The sequence below is a fragment of the Bombus vosnesenskii genome, unplaced genomic scaffold (genome assembly GCF_011952255.1).
Source record: "Bombus vosnesenskii isolate JDL3184/JDL3185 unplaced genomic scaffold, Bvos_JDL3184-5_v1.1 scf7180000013295, whole genome shotgun sequence".
Lineage (NCBI taxonomy): Eukaryota > Metazoa > Arthropoda > Insecta > Hymenoptera > Apidae > Bombus > Bombus vosnesenskii.
Window position 1 is genome coordinate 4,002,110 of NW_022882946.1, and position 18,913 is coordinate 4,021,022.

General features: G+C 39.2%; 1 protein-coding gene across 5 annotated transcripts in view; it reads left to right on the forward strand.

Moving 5' to 3' along the window:
* LOC117233329 (protein unc-13 homolog B-like) overlaps positions 1-18,913 on the forward strand; it is a 378,435-nt gene that overhangs the window by 46,350 nt on the left and 313,172 nt on the right. For all 5 annotated transcript variants that reach the window (XM_033493523.1, XM_033493525.1, XM_033493524.1 and 2 more), the window contains exon 5: positions 12,798-12,921. In XM_033493523.1, coding sequence (XP_033349414.1) covers positions 12,798-12,921 — 124 coding nt within the window. The remainder of the gene's footprint in view (positions 1-12,797; positions 12,922-18,913) is intronic.

Sequence of the window (18,913 nt, forward strand, 5' to 3'; positions counted from 1 at the left end):
GAGTAAACAATTGGAATTTTACTGGGGAAAATCGTTCGAACGTATCGTCGTTTGATATTTAAAAGTCATCGAGCGGAGAGAATTCCCGAAAAGTAAACGTTGATTGAATAAAAAACGAAATATATTTACATTCGCAAACAGAGAGTACGTGGTTATAAGCATCACGGTTCACGTTCATCGTGGGAGTAGAGGGAAAACATTCGTAACAAATTTCTGTTTGCTGCGTTAATAATTGTCTTTGCCATTGTCCCATTCTATTCTATGTCGAAGTTCATCGTGGAAACCGCGAGAACGCATTCGTGTAGTTACGATCGTCCCTGTCCGAGTTATGAAATGTTCCGGTCGTGGTTACGAAAAGAGGATTGATGAATCACCGGCAAACTGGTTCCTTCATATTTCTGGACGATCGATCGACAACCCTGGCGTTCCAGGGCTAGCGACAGCTGCGTTGACGGAAAAGAGGACGGCAAAAGTAGATAGACGAGGAGAAAGGAAGGGATAGAAGGCTAGCGTAAAGGTGTAAATTGGTGGGAAAGGGAGAACGAAACGAGGAAACGAGCAAAAATAGAAAAGTACGATAGTGGAGGAACGAAAGAGACGGCGATAATACGAAGAGCGCTAGATACAGAAACGATGCGCGAAAGAGAGACAGAGTTAGCCAGAGTTAACTGATAAACGGTGAACAAGGAAGATGACATGAAGGATGCGGTAACGCGTACACGGTGGAAAGGATAACAAAGGCGCGATGACGAACACAGAAAAAGGGGCGAAGATGTGGCATGGCAAACATGGAAAATGAAAGAAAGGGCGAAAGAAGAGGAGAGCAAGTAAAAGCTGAGGAATGAAGCGAGATTTGTGAGTGGAAGCCGAGGGCAGGTTGCTTTTCCTGTTGCGAGGACAATCTGGGTCAAGCCCGGCTTAAAATATTCATAAAGCTGCACGCGAGATCCACGTACGACCGGTTCGATTCACATTAGAAATGCGCTGACTGAGGTATGTCAAGTAACTCTAGAGGGATGACGATGAAACATCACCGTTGATTCGTCCTCGCCTGTATTAGTGATCAGCGGTAACCGGTGTTCGTGCACGCCCACTCCTTTCTGACAGAGGCTTGACAAAGCTCTTACCAACACCCTCCGCCTCCATTTTCCTGTCCCACGCGGTGACGGTCTGCCGTTTCTGGCTGCTTCGGGGCTGCATACGTCGCGGTAGCGACGAAATCCTTGATTTTACCAGTCGAAGAAAGCTTTGCCCGCGCCTACGAGCGGATTTCACTGTGTGAAACGTGTCAGGTCTTGAAAATGAAAGTTCAAACGCGAACGGTATGCTGCCGAAAGGAATTCCGGTCGCCGCTCCAACGTCCCCTTCGCTCCACGTCAACGGTGAATACTTGCCGAATGACTGGAATAATATCTTCATTCTCCTACAGAGCCAGCGTCCATGTGAAATTATTGCGATAATCCGGATCCCTTGTGTTTCATGATTAATATACATACTCGTACGTCGTACGTATGCTAGTGTATATTACGAGATTAGCGAAACGAACGAAGCGACAAGTAAAACTATGAGGAATCTCTATGGTTGGATTCCGTAACTGACACTCGAGAGAATCGATTGGAATTGTACCGATAGAGTAATCGATCTTCCAGTGATTCCAGGTTTTCGTCAAAAAGGATTACTTTCCGGAATTTACATTTTCATTAAAACGACTTAAAATCTCGCTGAGCGGTGCTCCGTCAATAATTTCGTCCTTCGTTTCGTTTCGTTACACCGAAAGAGGGATTTGTCGTTAATCGGGGATACTTCGGTGCTTCTTTAACGCGTTCCATTGCGCTTGAGGATTAAGACAGAACCACGTTCGAAGCTAATCGCACCCATGAATGCTTTCTGTGAAAAAAATTGCCCGGATCTATCCGCGTGTATAAACATTCGGTGGAAGATAAAGAAGAGGAACGTCGAGAGGTCAAGGTATATCTGAGCTTGATGGAAAAAAGATCCAGGCTCATCTTCGTGATCCATGGAAGATCTCAGACTGATGGATGATTCCTTGCTAACCAGCCAGTGAAAGCAGAGTGAAAGGAAATTACGGATCGATCGACTTTGCTTCCTTCGTCTCATCTTCGTCTTTCCCACTTTTCGTCTCCTTGCCCCTCTCGAAACAAAAAGGAGTGGACGCCACTAAATTGTTTCTCTAATCCTCGAGAAATCACGTCTGACCGACACGTGGTCGAGTAGATCCTCGTCGTGTACGCTCGTTACCTGGATACGGGCTAAACGAGGTTTGCCAGGAGGTCAAATCTTTGGCTGGATTTTCATTTCATTTCAGCAAACTCTAGCTGGAGTTACCTGTTTGCTCTTCCTTCGTAGATTGACGTGCCTTCGATATGCGAATTGTTGACTCGAGAAATTGACGAACGACCATCGGCTAACTCTTCTTTCGTTCCCTCTTTTTTGACCGACGTTCGTTATGCCACGGCGGATCGTGCCGAGCCACAGCCGGGAATTTGATTGAGTAATCGCGGTTTATCTATCCCCATGTAACATTGGCAGTATCAGTTTTGCGGTATCGTTGCGTGACAGATGTCTAAACAATTATGGAACAATTATAGTCCCTTTCATATATCTTCTATGTGTCAAACGATCGAATTTTGTTTCCATTGGAGCGACGAATTTGAAATAGTATTGGTAGAGTCTAATCAACGTTTAAAATTACTTCGATATTATAATTAAATGAACTTAATAAAAATAAAATTGATAGGATATACAGTACGCAAATGTAACTTGAAATCGAATAAATATAAAATGTCTGCATGAATCAGGATTAATCCAGTTTGCGATATCCTACAGATAATTTTTTTAAGCAAGGACTTCGATATTGACTGTCCATTGTAATCAGCTATATCAAGTATACAAAGAGAATTAACATAAAGAAAGAGGCAGGATGGAATTTTAATTCCCCGCTTAATTAACCAAACCCGTTATCATTTGCCCCTTAATGATTTACATTTCTCGTCAAGCTGAGCGAAATAACGCTAGCACGCAAGGAGAACTGCCATTGCATATGTCAGACAGATCGTCGGTCTTGTCGCCCGTAACAAATGTGCTTGTAAGTAGATGCAGGCCTGCAAACGTCAGACGTAGGAGCTCGTGTCTTCGGATTCACGCGATTAATATACACGTATTCCGCTCAAATAGGCAACTGGTATCCCCATCGCGCTATATTTACAGCAATTTCCACCTGACTTGCTGGAATCCGACGTCACATGTTCGCTATGCCTCGATTCTAAGAAAATTGCCCCATAAATCGAATTACGATTAAAAGTTGTTTTTATTTCGGGTAATAGCAGCCTTCATCAATGAGGGCATTTTTTATTAGTCTTTTTTCAGATGTCTCATTCTCGGTTTGCCTTTTTCTATCATTTATCATTAGTAGACTGTAGATGCTTGTACAGTTTTATATTATTATGAATACGATTAAAGAAACGTAAATCAAGTATTTGTTTTAATTGCTAAACGTCATAAACAGTACTTTGTTTCGAATATTTATGTTATGTTATGCATGTTATGCATATTTCTTTATCTTTGTTCCTATAAATTCATAAATATCCACAGTTTACTAATCTGTCTGCAAAGAAATAATACTGCATTTTTATGGTACTAGTTTTTCGCAGCTAAATTTTTAAACTTATTTGAGCGTCAGAATTCCAACGTTACACGTCGTCTCGATTTTCAAAAAATTAACGAACTCGCGGTTTATAAAAACTCAGTCCTTGAACACGTTTCTCGACACAGATATATGTACGTGTATGTATATATTCCGTTCAAACTAATAGCCAGCATCGCTGTACTGCCGTAACAGGTAAAATAGAGCTTCCTAAGCTTCGAAGCTTATCTTAGCCGGCACTTTCTTTCGACGAATCATGCTAACAGCATCGAATTTAAATTTTACCGTCGACATCTTTAAACGACGTTTCCTCCAATTTACTACATCGTAATTTTCCCAGAGCATTAAATTTTCCAGCCGAAAGAACATACAGCTAAACATACTTGCGTCCGAGTTAACGACGTTTCTCACAAGAAACGTCGCAAACAGACGAAGAGTTCGAAGGAACGTTCATTATCGCGTTTCTTCGTTCCTGTAGCAAATTGAAGGATGCACCATGTTTGTCTTGGCGAAATCCTCCCTTAGAGGGGGAACTTCGTCATTAATATACTTCATCGGATATCTCCCTTGACGGAGACGGAAATCGTCGTATTCGTTCGCCTTGCGCGATGAATTCGTGCGGCGCAGCCTGACGTTCGTAATCATTTCTAGTCAGCTCGAGAGTCATTGTGTCGTTGCGCTTAATTGCGGAGGTGTCTTATCCCATTCGCGAGTATCCACCAACGTCAACCTTCGTTGCGACTGTAATTCTCTTTTTGTCCCGGTCCGGTTCCATTGCGAATCTTTACATTCACGTGACACGGCCACCATCGCAACCACGCTAACGGTGTCACCAGTAAGTTCGCAAAAAAGATACAAGCGGAAGGAGAAGTGAGAGAAATGCGATAGACGTTAAGAATCGTGTCGCCTACTCTCTTGTATATCGTGATACCTTGAATCAAGATATAACGTGTGTTTATGACAAAACTGTTCGGGATTTACGATGCATTGGGTTTTTATTAAGCTTGATCTTTTTACGATCTTTACGACACTTATCGAAATTTATTGGTATTTTCTGGTGATTTTTTTATGGTTGCGAAACGTTCATATCGATGATCGTACAGGATTTATTGATGCGCTTTCTTTCTGTTTTGCGAGAGATAGAATCTGTTTTCCGAAAGTATTTTCGGTAAATACTTAATGATTTTGTGTAAAGTGATTGATATACTGCACGCAAATAAGATGTAAGTGAATGGATCGTTAGAAAGCACGTAGAAATTTAATTTTCTAAAAATATATTTCGATTACATTCTTCTTTAGAGTTTGTTCACATAACACATGCTCCATTTCTGTAAAAAAGCTAAAAGATAATAAAACGATGCTTACATTATTTCATCAGCCAGGTCAGAAATTTCTTTTCAATTATGATTAATTAAATAATTTCGATTCGCACGATCATCAAAACTATGCGTATAATCCTAATACCTCGTTCAGTCAATAAATTAACGGCATAATATCAATTGTTTGAATATCATTGCTATTTCAAACGACTTGTCATATTGATTAGATAATATGGATATTCGTATTATTGAACTAACATGAATATTTGTTCGATCCAAATAATTCTCGCGTGGTAAATTTACATGCTTTCAGTCTCATTTTATACACATCCCCTGCACTGCAATATCATCGTTTGCTAGATTCCGTAATTCTTTTTTCAACGACTGGCCAGCTTTCGGACCAACCGAGTTCATTTGGATAGAAGGAACGCGATGAAGGGCCGTTTTGCTTGTGGCGCTAGCACGGCCGAACGAGAAAGGAAAGGGCAAAGGAAACGGAAATGACGGCCGATAAATTGGAGAAAACTTGTTTCCTGTGCGGCGAGGGGACTCGTTGAGAAATCATATTGAGAAATCAAGGCGCCTGATGAAAGTACATATTCGTTTGGTGAGCGAACGACAGATCGATCGGCTCGCTTACTTTTCCACTTTATGTAGCTGTAGCCGCTGTAGGCCGCGGCCGGTACGAGTACATCTTCCTCGTGGCTCTCTTTCCCCATTCAATCTCCTACTTCTTCTCACGTGGTCGTCGCTATAATTGGGCTCGGTTGCCCGGAAACAGATTGATGCCGGAATGAGAACAGAAGGGACACAGTGTGCGTCACACCAGCACCATCCGTGACTGCTAACCTAATTTGCGTCTCCCTGATAGCATCATAATCGTATAGAATTAATTGGAACGAATCTTCGCCAAGATAGCGGCGCTGCACTTTTACCACGGCCACTTCGGAAATGTCGGTCCTCTCGGCTCGAACGCCGCTATCCCAAACGAAAACAAAGTTATACTTTTATAACAGCTGTAAGCAGATAGTCGGATGATTATATTCGTAGTACGGACAAATTAGTTGTAAATATTGCTATGAATAAGAGAGAAAGAGAGATAAGTGAGCGGTAGGAGTGTAGGTCGATCGATCTTGTACAACGATAAAAACAATACGCATAATGAGCATAATGAGTTATATCTGTCACCGAAGCTGGAGAAGATGTCGCGAACAAGAAGACATTTTGATTAGCGCGCCTTCTCTTTGTCTTTTGACTTTCCTGTTTTCCGTATCCCCGTCATCGTGTCTACAGATTCTATCGCTTTTCATTTTCGATGTTCGAGCAACGTTTTCATCCTTTCGTCTGTCTCATGTCCAATCTGGAAAATTAAATTTTACGTCAGTTGAGATGCAAGAAAAATCAATAGCCGTTGCTTGTACGTTTTCGCTATATATCATACAGACATGACTTACTGCCATTTCGACGGTCAATAGATTTTAATAGAAGGCTTGAAACGATCGTTCGCGTAATTGTATTTCCCTCAGTTGATTTTTCTATAGCACCAAGCAAAAAAATAATTTTGCAATTGAAGATAATTTCCTAAACGATAACGACAACTTTGAATTGCCGGTTTGTTTTTCCGCGAAGATCACAGAGAGAATTTCTTTGCATTCGTTAGTACGCACTATCGCGATATCTATTTTTATATTCTTGCGAGATTGCACTAAAAACGATTATACTTTGTATTTTTCTACGGTATTTCATTTTCATTGATGCAATAGAAATCAATTCGTATAGTTAGAAATGGAAATTGCTTTACTAAAAAGATCAGTTAAATTTTGAAGCTAGAATTAAAAATACCAAACAGTGTGGCTTCGTGCATTTTAATTGCGTGAATAAAACACGTTTATAGTTGATGAAATTACGTTGAGTCGTTATCTGACGCTTATTCTGGTATTTGCAGATGCACCGCGGGTTATTAAAATTTTTCATTATACAGCTGTGAATAACTCACTTTTTCATGACCATATGACTAATAACGTGTTCATAAAAGCAAATTTTTAATAACGATTTATGCTTGATCTCGTTAAATATCAAATATTAATTACTACGTGTTAGAATAGTAACATTGATACCTGGGTGTTTAAAAGAGAATTTTACATATACAATTACATGTGTATATAATTATAGAATTCTTAAAAATACATTCATTCGGAAATACGATTCATTCAAAAAGTAATATAACAAATTTTTCGACGCAGACGTTCTGAAAACTGTATGCCGTATTATTCAAATTTGCCGCGTATTTAAGCAGTACTGTTATAACTTTCTCCGATAGATAGAGCGATTGTAGCTAGAATCCAAGATGGAGACGTGAAACGCGGTGCGTGTGAAGCGACTAACGGTGTTTCAAATTTCCTAACAAGCAACTTGGTGTGTACTTTTTGAATTAACGATAAATATATCAGAATCTTTGTAACGAAAGTGTGGATAAGTAGCTTCCCGTAATAGTAACATGTGAGTTTTGGATTGGGAGCGAAACATTGGATTTGGCGCGTTTCTACTGTCAGATGACAAGATTTGAAATCACGAGGTATTTACGATGAAAATATACGTACATACACTCAAATATAAGTTTTAATCGTACTAAACATACGTTCTTTTAAGGAAATATGATATTATTGAAAACTCAAGCTGATAGAGTTATACACTACGACAGGGTTATGGATATACTATATATACATACATACATACACATACATACATATTAGACATCTAGCTCCTTATCGTGTAAGCTGTATTGAAATAAAACGTAGATCAGGATATGAGAAGTATCTATTATTCTCGTAAAAAAGATTGTTTACAGGAGAATATTATTTCCTCTTAACGTACAAAAATCAATTTAACTTTAGCGTTCACACTGTTTCGGAATCAGTTTAGATAAGAACAGTTTATTCCTATGGGACCTCGTTGGTAGTAACGTCACCTTGGTTCCTGGAATACTATAGTCTGGAAATTACTTTAATCTCGAAGTAATTTTGTCACTCAAGTTACTTCAGTCCTTGGAGGTTATTTTGACTGAAGCCAAGACTGAAATTACAGTAATTTTATAGATCTGCTTTTAGGGCAGAATTACATCAGATTAGAGGTTATTTTGATCTTTATTCATGTGTTGAAAAAGTTTCTTTTATTCCAGGAAACACCAAGAGATCACTTTCGTCTTTGGGTTACCATATCCTAGAAGTCAGCTTGACGTCGAAGACTTCCTGTCTCGTAGGAAATTCATACCTTATCAGGGGTCACATTTTCTTTTGGTCTACCTTGGACTCAAGATCCCCTTAGTATCAAGGTCACAGAGATTAGAGGCTTCATATCTATAATATCCTAATATCACAGCATCGTTAAGGTTTCTAGATTGCCAGCGTTCTCAGATCGTAGATTATCGAATTTATTAAGATCGTTACGACCATTAGAATACCACAATAATGCTCCAAAATTACATAATTATACCCTAAATTCCACTTTCATAAGAAATTTAGTACCCTATACCGTGATTGTATCGTGATATCATAGTCATAGTCATATTGTTTTTATATTGTCACTTAATGCGTATATATTATGGAATATTGCTACCTTGTGGTATTCTTGTTAATTTTTCGATTAACTCGCGTACAATACTTTTCCTATTTGCGAATAAAACAAGATATTTGCAGACATATTTAGCCACAAAAGTTTTAACTATATTTCAATTCGTTTTCTTATTTTCTCTTATCTATCACGTAATATAGATATGTTTACGTACTACGATCAGTTAAGCAAGTACGTTAAATGGCATCATTGTTTAAGCGATCTATTAGAGTAGTTTCGGAGCAACGGCATTAACAATGAAACGACCCTTTCCTAAATCTCGAAATTTGTAGCTACCTATCGATATTGTTACTATCGAAGCACGAGCCACAGTAGACGTGGTTCATTATCAGTTTAGTTAATGGAATAATACCCATGACTATATCATGTTGTTAATAACTTCATCGGTAGGTTTACATGCGTTCCGATAGGAAAATATTTATATATATGAAACGCTTCTCGTTCCCTTTACTTCTTCACATAACATTTATTTTTGCTCTGGATTTTTTTCGTGTTTTATTCGCAAAGCCTCTTTCGATTTCGAATCCTTGGAAGTAAAATTAGTAGAAGTTCACAATTGTAAACATCGTGATCGTTGACCTTGTCTTCCTGCGTACTTTGTTCATAACTCACGAGCGTTCTCATTCTCCGGTCTTATTATATACGTAAAGTTCTTTCTAGATAAACAGCCGGATTTCTATGGAAACGGATTGGATAAATACGTTTCTTACTTTCACGAGAATCAGCTCCCTAAAATAATCCCTGTTTGTTTCGCAACACGAGTCAGAACTAACGTGTATTATCCATTCACTTAAACGAGATATTTGATGAGAACGTTAGCAAATAAACATCGCGTCTCCTTCTATTTTTTCTCTATACATCCACAGGATTTCTCCGTAGAAACATGTGAAAATTCTTGGAGATATTTTCTTAAAAACTCTTAATCCTTTCCTGACGCAGAAATATTTTATTTTACAGCGATAAAGCGGAGAGCAGACTGAAAGATAGACCTTTTGCGTCTATGTGATACCTAAATTTACTTGAAACATAAAATTTGTTTGTATAATATAATGGAGTAATAGTACGTAAATGTAACAGAAAGCGATAAACGTAAAATACCTGCATGAGTCCAGGACTGGCACAGTCTTTCGAGTGATAAAAATCGAATAACAAAAAGAATTTTTACGTTCATCGTTTAGAACAAATTAGGATATCAACGTTAATCCTATGAAGTAGATTGCGAACGTTCATCCACTTATGGGAAACTTAACAAATACGGCACTGATATGACATTAAGCTTAGTTGCGTTGATAAAATTTCTCGACTGTTAATGGTTAAAGTAAAATCATTCCGCCATTAGATTTTCAATTCTTCGATTTTTTTCGATTGCTCACAGAAGAATAAAAATGTTTGTCTTTGGGCAACGCTGCGAATTCGATCGCTGTACCTGGAATAAATTTTTATCGAATTCCTATGTCGGATCTCGTATATGCCATTAAGTAGATGGCCGGCACGGCCTTTAAATATACGTACAGATTGTCGAAAAGGATCGGTTCTGCACGTAAAAATCCAAATTAACGGGAACAAAGGTCTCGCTGGAGCGTGATTGATTTGATCGCTCAGCCGTCACCAAGCGTTTAAGCCGCAAATCCGCCCTGGAGTTTGAGGTTGCGCTTTTTTTAAACGATCAAATATATGGAGGTTTTACAGCGTCGCGTCGCCTCTTCCTCCCTGGCCAATCTATCGAATTTTTTACGGTTCTGTAATCACGCATAACAATCAGTTTAATTTGGTAACGACCGTGTGCACCGACTGCGGTCAACTTTAATGATTTGTTAACGTTCCAACGTTGACCTGCTTTTGACTATTTGGCTGCCATAACGTGTCGGATAACGTTTAAGGATATTAAAAATAGGACCGTCTTATTTTAACCTGATCTTTAATTAGATACTCCGGAGTATTTGCGTGCCTCGTATCATTTTTTTGTTGACTGAAAATGTTTATTAACGTTGCAAGTTACGTGATAAGCAAGTGCATATGCATTTTCGATCCGCTTGTAACTGGCAAGCTTGTAACTAGGCAAGTGTGATATTTTTGTCGTTATTATATTATGTTTTTAGGTAGATTTGTAACGCATCTCTAGGCAGTAATTTAGTTTAGTATATTAATCGAAAATATTAGTCGAAAGAGTTCGAACTTTGTAATTCGGAGGTAAATATATCAGGAAATTTATTATTGAAAGTAAAATACAAATAGAAATGAGAAATGAAGGGCAGAGATAGCAATCTGCGAAGGATTCACTACACTTGTTGTATCTTTTCTATAATTAAACGTCATATTTTGCTCATGAATACAATGCAAAGCTCTTAACGAAAATTAGATTGATCGCCCATTGACGTAAAATCTTAATCCTTGCTAAATGAAAGCTATTTATTCATAACTTTAAATATTAACAAAGACGAGTGTCGAATTATTGTTATTAATGTAATATCGTTGTCTGTTTTTGCTCAAAAATTTCTTCGTACATACCGAAAAATGTCTTCTCTTTTTATTAAATCTTCAAAAATTAATAAGCGAGCTTGCGAGAATATTACGTGTACGTTTGTCGAAAATCACCGCCAGTAGTATGAAGTCTAATATTGATACAACAGGTGTAAACAGGTAAGTTGATTTGTAGTAAAGGCAGCCCGTTGAATGGAAAGCCGTATTATCATAACAAACCAATTGGCCTCGATTTACATTTCCCTCGCCGCCGTTACATTCCTACCAATATCACGATGTTAGAAGCGTAAATTTACGAAAGTGCCTTATCTTCCCTTGAATATCGTAACCTCCGTTTACATTGTGAATCATAAATGTATCAATATGCCGGCGATGTTGTGATTAAGCTCCTAAATGCGAATCTAAATGCGAAACTAATGCGGAACCGTTCCATGCAAGTTTCATTCAAACTTACGCTTTATGCATCGGTGAAACTGATATTGGTGGAAACACGCAGATACGAATTAAACTCGTCTCAGCGGAATTGTTGCTGACGGTCTCCCTTCGCTCAGAAAATTTTTTTTTTATCACTATCCGTATTAACACGCTTCTTCGAATCAAATATTATCGACGCTGGGAACTAAAGACGCAGAATATTCTAAATCCAAGATCTTTCTCACAAGGAAGTAGTGGTTTATCGACTTTTTCTTTCTTACTTTTATGTACACGTATAATTACACATTTTCCTACGAATAAATTTTTATTCAGACACACAGGCAGTCACAGTTAATTCACGCGGTTAGGAGGATAAGATAAGAAAGAATCTCGGTCGAGTTCCATGCCCATTTCGTAAACGGAACGCGTGTGGCGGTAAATTTGAAACAATCGCGAAACCTGCTGCGTATCGTTTTTATGAAATCGGTAGGGGCGGCTAATTGGTCAACGTGATCCCGTTGCAAATAATTAAGAGGAAACGGCACGGTGGTAAGGTCCACGTGGGCCGCGTAACTTGGAAAAATACGACTCAGCCATGGCAGTGTTCGTTTCGGCTGTAAGTCGCAGCCGGCGGCAGCTGCGGATAAAAGAGAATTGCCTTAATTACGGCATGCCATTTGCAAACAGCCGCGCGTGCACTTTGATAGCCATGCTTCGCAGCTCGTTTCTGAGAGTACGAAACGGCGAAGCCACGGAAAGAGGCCTTTCTAGAATTTATGTACACGTGTTATATGCCTTTAGTCGCGGTACATGGCCATTACCAGTCTGCGCCGCTGTTTCTACCACCGACATTAAATCCTCTATGTACATTATGTATACATACAGCCATGTATACGTCACGCGTATAATATGGAGTGTATGCAGAGTGTGATCACAAAGAATAAAATCCTCGCAATTCGATTTATCCGGAATCTTTAAATTAAAATCGATCGTGTCAAGAATAAGCAATCGTCCACAGAATTTTGAACGCCGGTGGACATTGCGTAGCGAGTGCGTATGACATTCCAGAAGAAAGCTGTACCGTATCGTCGCGTGACATACTCTCGTGCCCTCGAATTTCTGTATTTTCCTTGGAATCCGACGGAACGCAATACGTTAAAATTGAATTCTCTCGCAAAGCTTGATTACTCGCATTTGCATCCCTTTGTGCTTAATCTTGTCAATTATTCCATAAATAGAAGAGCGTAGCGTTTCTATTCCTTATTACCAATGTTTGATTTTCATTGTAGGAAGGTTCCGGACAATGGGTCAGTCTCGATTCGGAGCTCGAGATGAGAGGCGCCGAGATTATCGGCACGAAAAAGCCAACTGGCCACTCGCTTCTCATAGACTGCCGTTTGGAGCTTCCGTTCGGTAAGTTAGCAGAAAATTCCTTCTTATTCGGTGTAGAACAGTGATGGAAGCATGTCTGTCGAATGTAAGCGTACGTGTCCGCGAACGTATATATGTACCCCAGATTACAGATAAATGAATAGAAAATTGGAATATTAATATTGAAAATCTGGAGAAAAGTCACGTAGATTCTTGAAATAATTGGAGTAGAAAATAAGCGAATATGAAAATAAATACGTAATTCAATTATCGAGTCGGATTAAAAAAGGAGAAGCAGCAGACACTTTTTATCTTTGAAATGGAAAATATTACCGTGAGCGAAGCTCTCTGATTTGCAAATACGCCGTAGTCTCGATCAATGTTTAATAGCCATTAAAGATGTGGCATTGGAAATCCTTAGCAGTTCATTCTGTTTCTTCGGTCGATCGATTCTGTGTGTTGTTTCAGTCTGTGTTATTCCGATATTTTCTAAGGCTTCCATAGAGAGAAAGGGAGAACACAATTGATTTGAAATAATCAAATGCTGCTTGTGAATTTAAAGTGCCTGTCGAGGTATCGTTTTACAATTCAAAACAAAAAGCAGAGAAAATATTTTCTCGTTAATGCGTTTTCGTTATCGATGTAGAGTGAATCGTTCGACCTTTCGCCATGAAGATCCATTCACAATTTTCGTCATGGTTATTAGTTGTCATGTATGTAGATCAAAAACCAAAAGAAGATTTTGTTTTTTCAAATGCCTTTTACAATACCTTTATAACCGATCATCGAGGTATTATATTGGATATCGCGTTAAATATATTTTAGCTTAAAACAAACGTCGACGGTTATCAACGACGTAATTTTCTAAGTTGCGCAGATCCATAAATTCATTTTCTACTTAAACATCGATTAGTACGTTTACCAAAAAAATATACGCTCGAATATAACACACGAGAAACAACGAATCGATGAATATCCTAATTAATGTCGCATGATATTCATTCCAAACGATTGATAACACGATTTATTTTCTATTCATTTATCCACCTTGCCCACCCAACATGAAGACCTTACGAACCGTCATCATGGTGCACGCAATATGCGCCATACTTTTCACGCGTTAACCAAGTACGATCACGTGAATCAAGTAGATTGCTCTTTACTGTGCGAGATATCGTCGAGCCTACAGCGATTGCCAAAACTTACCTATATACCACAACCGTCTATTGCTACTCTCGTATCTGACAAACACGATTAACATGCAAAGTATCTTATCGAATCGTATTCCAATCCCACTGACTAGATCGTCAGTGTCAGACGATGTAATCGGTGGAAACAAACTGTAACGTTAAACCGGTGGAAGAAAGAGGTAGACAGAGGTTAAACGAAGGGAATAGGATGTAGTTGTACTAAAAGAAGGTGGCGACGGGTGGGGTGGGGTGGGGTGGAGATGGGGGTCGGGGAGTAAGAGGGTGGAAGCCTGTAGGGATGCATTGCAGCGGTGAATCTAAGGGGTCGAGTGAAATTGCCTGGCAGTAACCGGCAGCACTCGTGTAATCGAGGCGATAATGAAATGCCAGTGGATCGTGCCATTTCCTCGTGATCGACGTAGATCCACTTGAGAAAAAATGAAGACAGAATGGTTCTGCCCCGTGCACAGTGCACCCGGTCCTCCGCGCCACTCCGTCCGAGTGGCTGGAACTTTTAATTGAGTACGTCTAGAAACTTGTCGAGGCGTTGGTTTGGCGCCTGTTCGCTTCCTGTCGTAGGTATATTGGCCGCTCGATGCATCGTTATGCCCGGCACAGACACGGCTCAATACTGTCAACTTGCAGGATATACGTGTGTACTTACACACCTCGGTTTATGCGTGTTAGGGTACTTACTGGCTTCCACGGAACGTAATAATTGATGGAAGAAAATGTTTAGTCAAATAGAAGTATTCGCGTATCTATAATACGATGTAAATATGGAAAGTATAGGCGAAACAGAATGTGTAAAGATGATTTACAATGGTTGAATGAAAATAATGAATTAGCGATTATGCGATGACAATCGCAGTGTCCTAAATCAACAGTATACGATTAAATAAAATATAGAATGTTTGATATAAATATAACGGAGAAGATAATAATATAAACGTGTAGATCGATATAGACGATAAATACGAAGGGAAAGAAACTTATTTTGTTATGTGTACATATGTAATGGACAAGATTCTTGTATAGCGTCAAACATATACGAGTGTCATATAGTCCCAAGTTACAAACGAGACAACAACTCTTGAAGTTCTAAGTTCCTAGTGATTCTTTAGATTCGTTTTATTTTCCTTTGTTTGCGCCCTAACACTTACGAAAAATGCTTCTATGTACTTACGTGTTATCAAGGAAAGTATATGGTTGTAATGCACGTGGATGAAAATAGGAAAGATTCGCCAAGTTTCGTATCTCCCGCGCGAACTTTTGCCACTTTCTGCTGGCCTTTGTAACAATCGTTGTTCCGTTGTTCGGCCGCCTTTCTGAAAAATTAACGCGGACGTGAAACGATTCTCGCCGGCTTATATTCTTGATTTCGCTGGCGATAAAACACGGTCGAAACACGCTACATAGGAAGTCGTGCACAAGGCACGAAACGAGGTTTCAACGCGTCGGATCTAGCGTCGTTAAAAATTAATTACTAAAAATGTATTACTAAACCTGGATGCGAGCTAACACCGTTAATAAGCTCGATAAAAGGAAAGAATCGTAAGAAGTTTTGACGAGTTTAAAATGGTTTGTTTACGATCTTTCTTCGTTCCAGGCTTGTTAATCTCGAACGATCGATATTAAAGTACAGGCCAGGAGGAATTCCGTGACAGAAAGAACGGTATTGCTGCCACAAATGATTGCATACACGCGTCGATCTGATCCGTATGTAACGCAATGCGAGAAACATGCATTATTTATAGCAAGGCGCTGAATAACTGCGAAAAAATGTAAATCTGGCTTCCTATGGGCAACGAGCATAACTTCGACTGATTTAGAGCAACAGATAACTGGTATTTTTGGAGAAACGGGCCCGTGTGTGGAAAACGTAAACAATTTTGAAGAAAGATAGAAGATAACGAATTTAGATAGCGATTTCACGAGCGAAATTGACTTTCTCGTCGTTCTCCTGCACTGTGGATGAATTTTGTTTTTCTTTCTTTGAAGCTCAGTAATTTGTAAATTTTTCTAATTAGAAACAAAGAATGAATTTTGAAGGTAATTTTGCAAACGGAAAGTGTTCAAAGTTCGAGTGTAGAAAAGATAGGAGCACTTTTAGAATCTTTAAGACGGAATAACGGTTCTTCGAAGAATCTTATAAGTAAGGAGAAGACATTCTCTGCAAGAGTCGGCGGAAATTAATTCTTGCAATTGCCTAGGTAGTAGATAGCCTTCTGCAGCGGTATTCTTTCTTTTGTATCTCGCGTAGCCTATTTCTCGAACGTCGCTGCCTCGATCTAAGCAATCAAATCTCAGGGGATAATTGCCAAGAAGCAAATTCCACTCACGCGAACTCTCGTTAACAAATGCAAAGTCGAGCAAGATTAATCTTATCGAGTGCGAGAAAGGAAAGAAAAGGGAAAAGTAAACATAAGTAAAACGAATGCTATAAATAGCATTTCGTTATTCATATTTCTTCAATGATCATATTATTTCAGTACGTAGCGTAACGTAGCGTACATGCATAAAGAAGAAATAAGTTTACATAGTACGATAGTGGATCGATACGCGTACTGTCGAAGAACAATCGAGGTATACAGTATCGGTAGCAGTGCAATCGTAACTTTACGACCACGATCTTCCAGCTTTTCAATAGTACGTACGTTATTTGTTTTCGGCATTTTGACGCCATTCTCCTAGCAACAAGTCTACCGTTTTTACGACTTTTGCATAAGAATGTAGCAAGTGCGCTGTGGCTTTCATCGAACTTTTTATTCTCAGGGGATGGATAGAGGGCTCGTTCGGTTCTTCTCTTCGGAAAGTAGCATGCTTTCATACATTGCCCGGTCACCGGCACATCAACGATCCATTACTATCGATCCTTGGTTCTCTCGAAACAGGGTTAACGACACGTTACGATTCAGTCGTGGTTCTTTCACCGGCTCCAATTTCTTAACTTTTATAAACGATCGAGGATAAGAAACCCCTACAGATTGTATAGAAATGTTTGCATTTGAAAGAAACATCTCTTGATAAATGATATTTCTATTATTGTATTTTATTTTATATCATTTCTACACCAATCGATTTATCTATAACGATTATTAAAAAATGTTGGTTCCAAAAGATTGTTGAAGATACAGCGTAACGTTGTTTGAAAGTTTTTCCTAATGTTCAAAACTATAACAAATGGACAATTTAAACGACTCCTTTTTTTTCTCTTTCAGTCGGAAGCACATACATAGGATTTTCTCTATCGCGATATTTATTTTCCACTTTTGCGCGACGTTCAATTTCAAGAACTATATTCATCGTTTTAAATTAGTCTCGTCTCACGTCTTTACCCGCGATCGATCCGCGCCTCTATCGAAATACGTTTGACGAAAAATTTTCAATTATTTTACATCGCTCACGGAAAGTTTCGAGCGCGCTCGAAACGCTATTATATTCATATTGGCGGTCGTGGGAGCGCGCGATACTTCGATGACTCGTTAAAAAAGTTGCGTCGCGGTTCGTTGATCGCCGAAACTTTTTTCATCAACGCGCCTTTTTAAATTTACACCGACAAACCGGACAACGAGGGATTGTCGACCGATTTCACGACCGATTCGCGAATAATTCGTGCGCGATCGTCGTTTCGCGATGACGAAATTTTCCTTCCGTTTCTCTTAGTTTGGAAAGAACCTCGGTTCAGTTGTGGCAGTAGCTTTCTCGACGCAGAGGCGCAAATTATTTTTCACCACGCGATGCTCCACTTGACCGTGTTGCGAAACGAAGAAAACGAGGCCGTTTATAATAAACCTACCGGCAACGAAAGCTGACGTTTCACCCAGCGCTCCTTTTCCCTTTTTTCCTCTCCTCGTTCTTTCCCGCTTTCCCTCTTGGCTCGTCTCTCCTTGTTTCTCTCCCTCCTTCTCGCGTTTTCCCTCTGCGTGTTCCTTCCGTTTCTCAGTCCACGTCAACTAGTTTAATGGAATTCCGCCGAATGCTGCACGCTGTTCCATCGTTTCTTTCGCGTACTTTTTGTTGGCGCTTGCTCGTACGCTGAAAACGCTTGGCGCGGTGCGGGGCAACGCGGTGATCCTTCGTTTTGAATATTAAGCTCGTCGAGGAGAAGAATTTTAACGACCGAGAATACGTAATTTAATTACCATGGTGTTATGTTTTTCTCTATTTTCTTCTCTTTGTTGTCAAGAGAATGATTGATCACCGATAAAATTACGGCGTAAAGATGGAAAATACAGTTGCTTTGTTACGATTACGGTAGCATAGCAAATTTTCTGCATACACGGCATTAATTATTTTTCATAAAAAATTTACATTCATTGCGCGATTGCATGTGTTTCTAAACTTGTATTATAAATATATACGTATTTAACTCCTTTTTTATACTTACATATTTTTTTACGCAAATGTTGGTACACTAGCGTAGGTTAAAATCGCCAAGATAAAATGCGATAAAGGTGGAAGTTGTTTGGAAGGTGGAGTTTTCCTCTCGTCGTTCTGCGTAGAATGCTTTTCGTATCCACTTCATATTTCAACAGAGTTTTCAAATGTTTGTAGTGTCTAATTACGTGTACTTTAAAAGAATCCTCCGTCTGCTTCGAATTGCTCCATAGACAAGTTAGACGAAGTCGTAGTTTGTGCCTCTAATTAGCTTTCACAAATGAAGGAAATTTTCTCTATTCTCGGCGGGATTTGCAAATTTACGTTAATTAAGCGTTTGTTACGACCTAGATCGTAGTCTTTAATGTCAGATTTAGTATACTACAATATCGTTCTATTGTAGCTGTACGCTGCAATGCATTGTAACGGAATTTTAGACCGAATTTATTGACGAAAACGCGAGA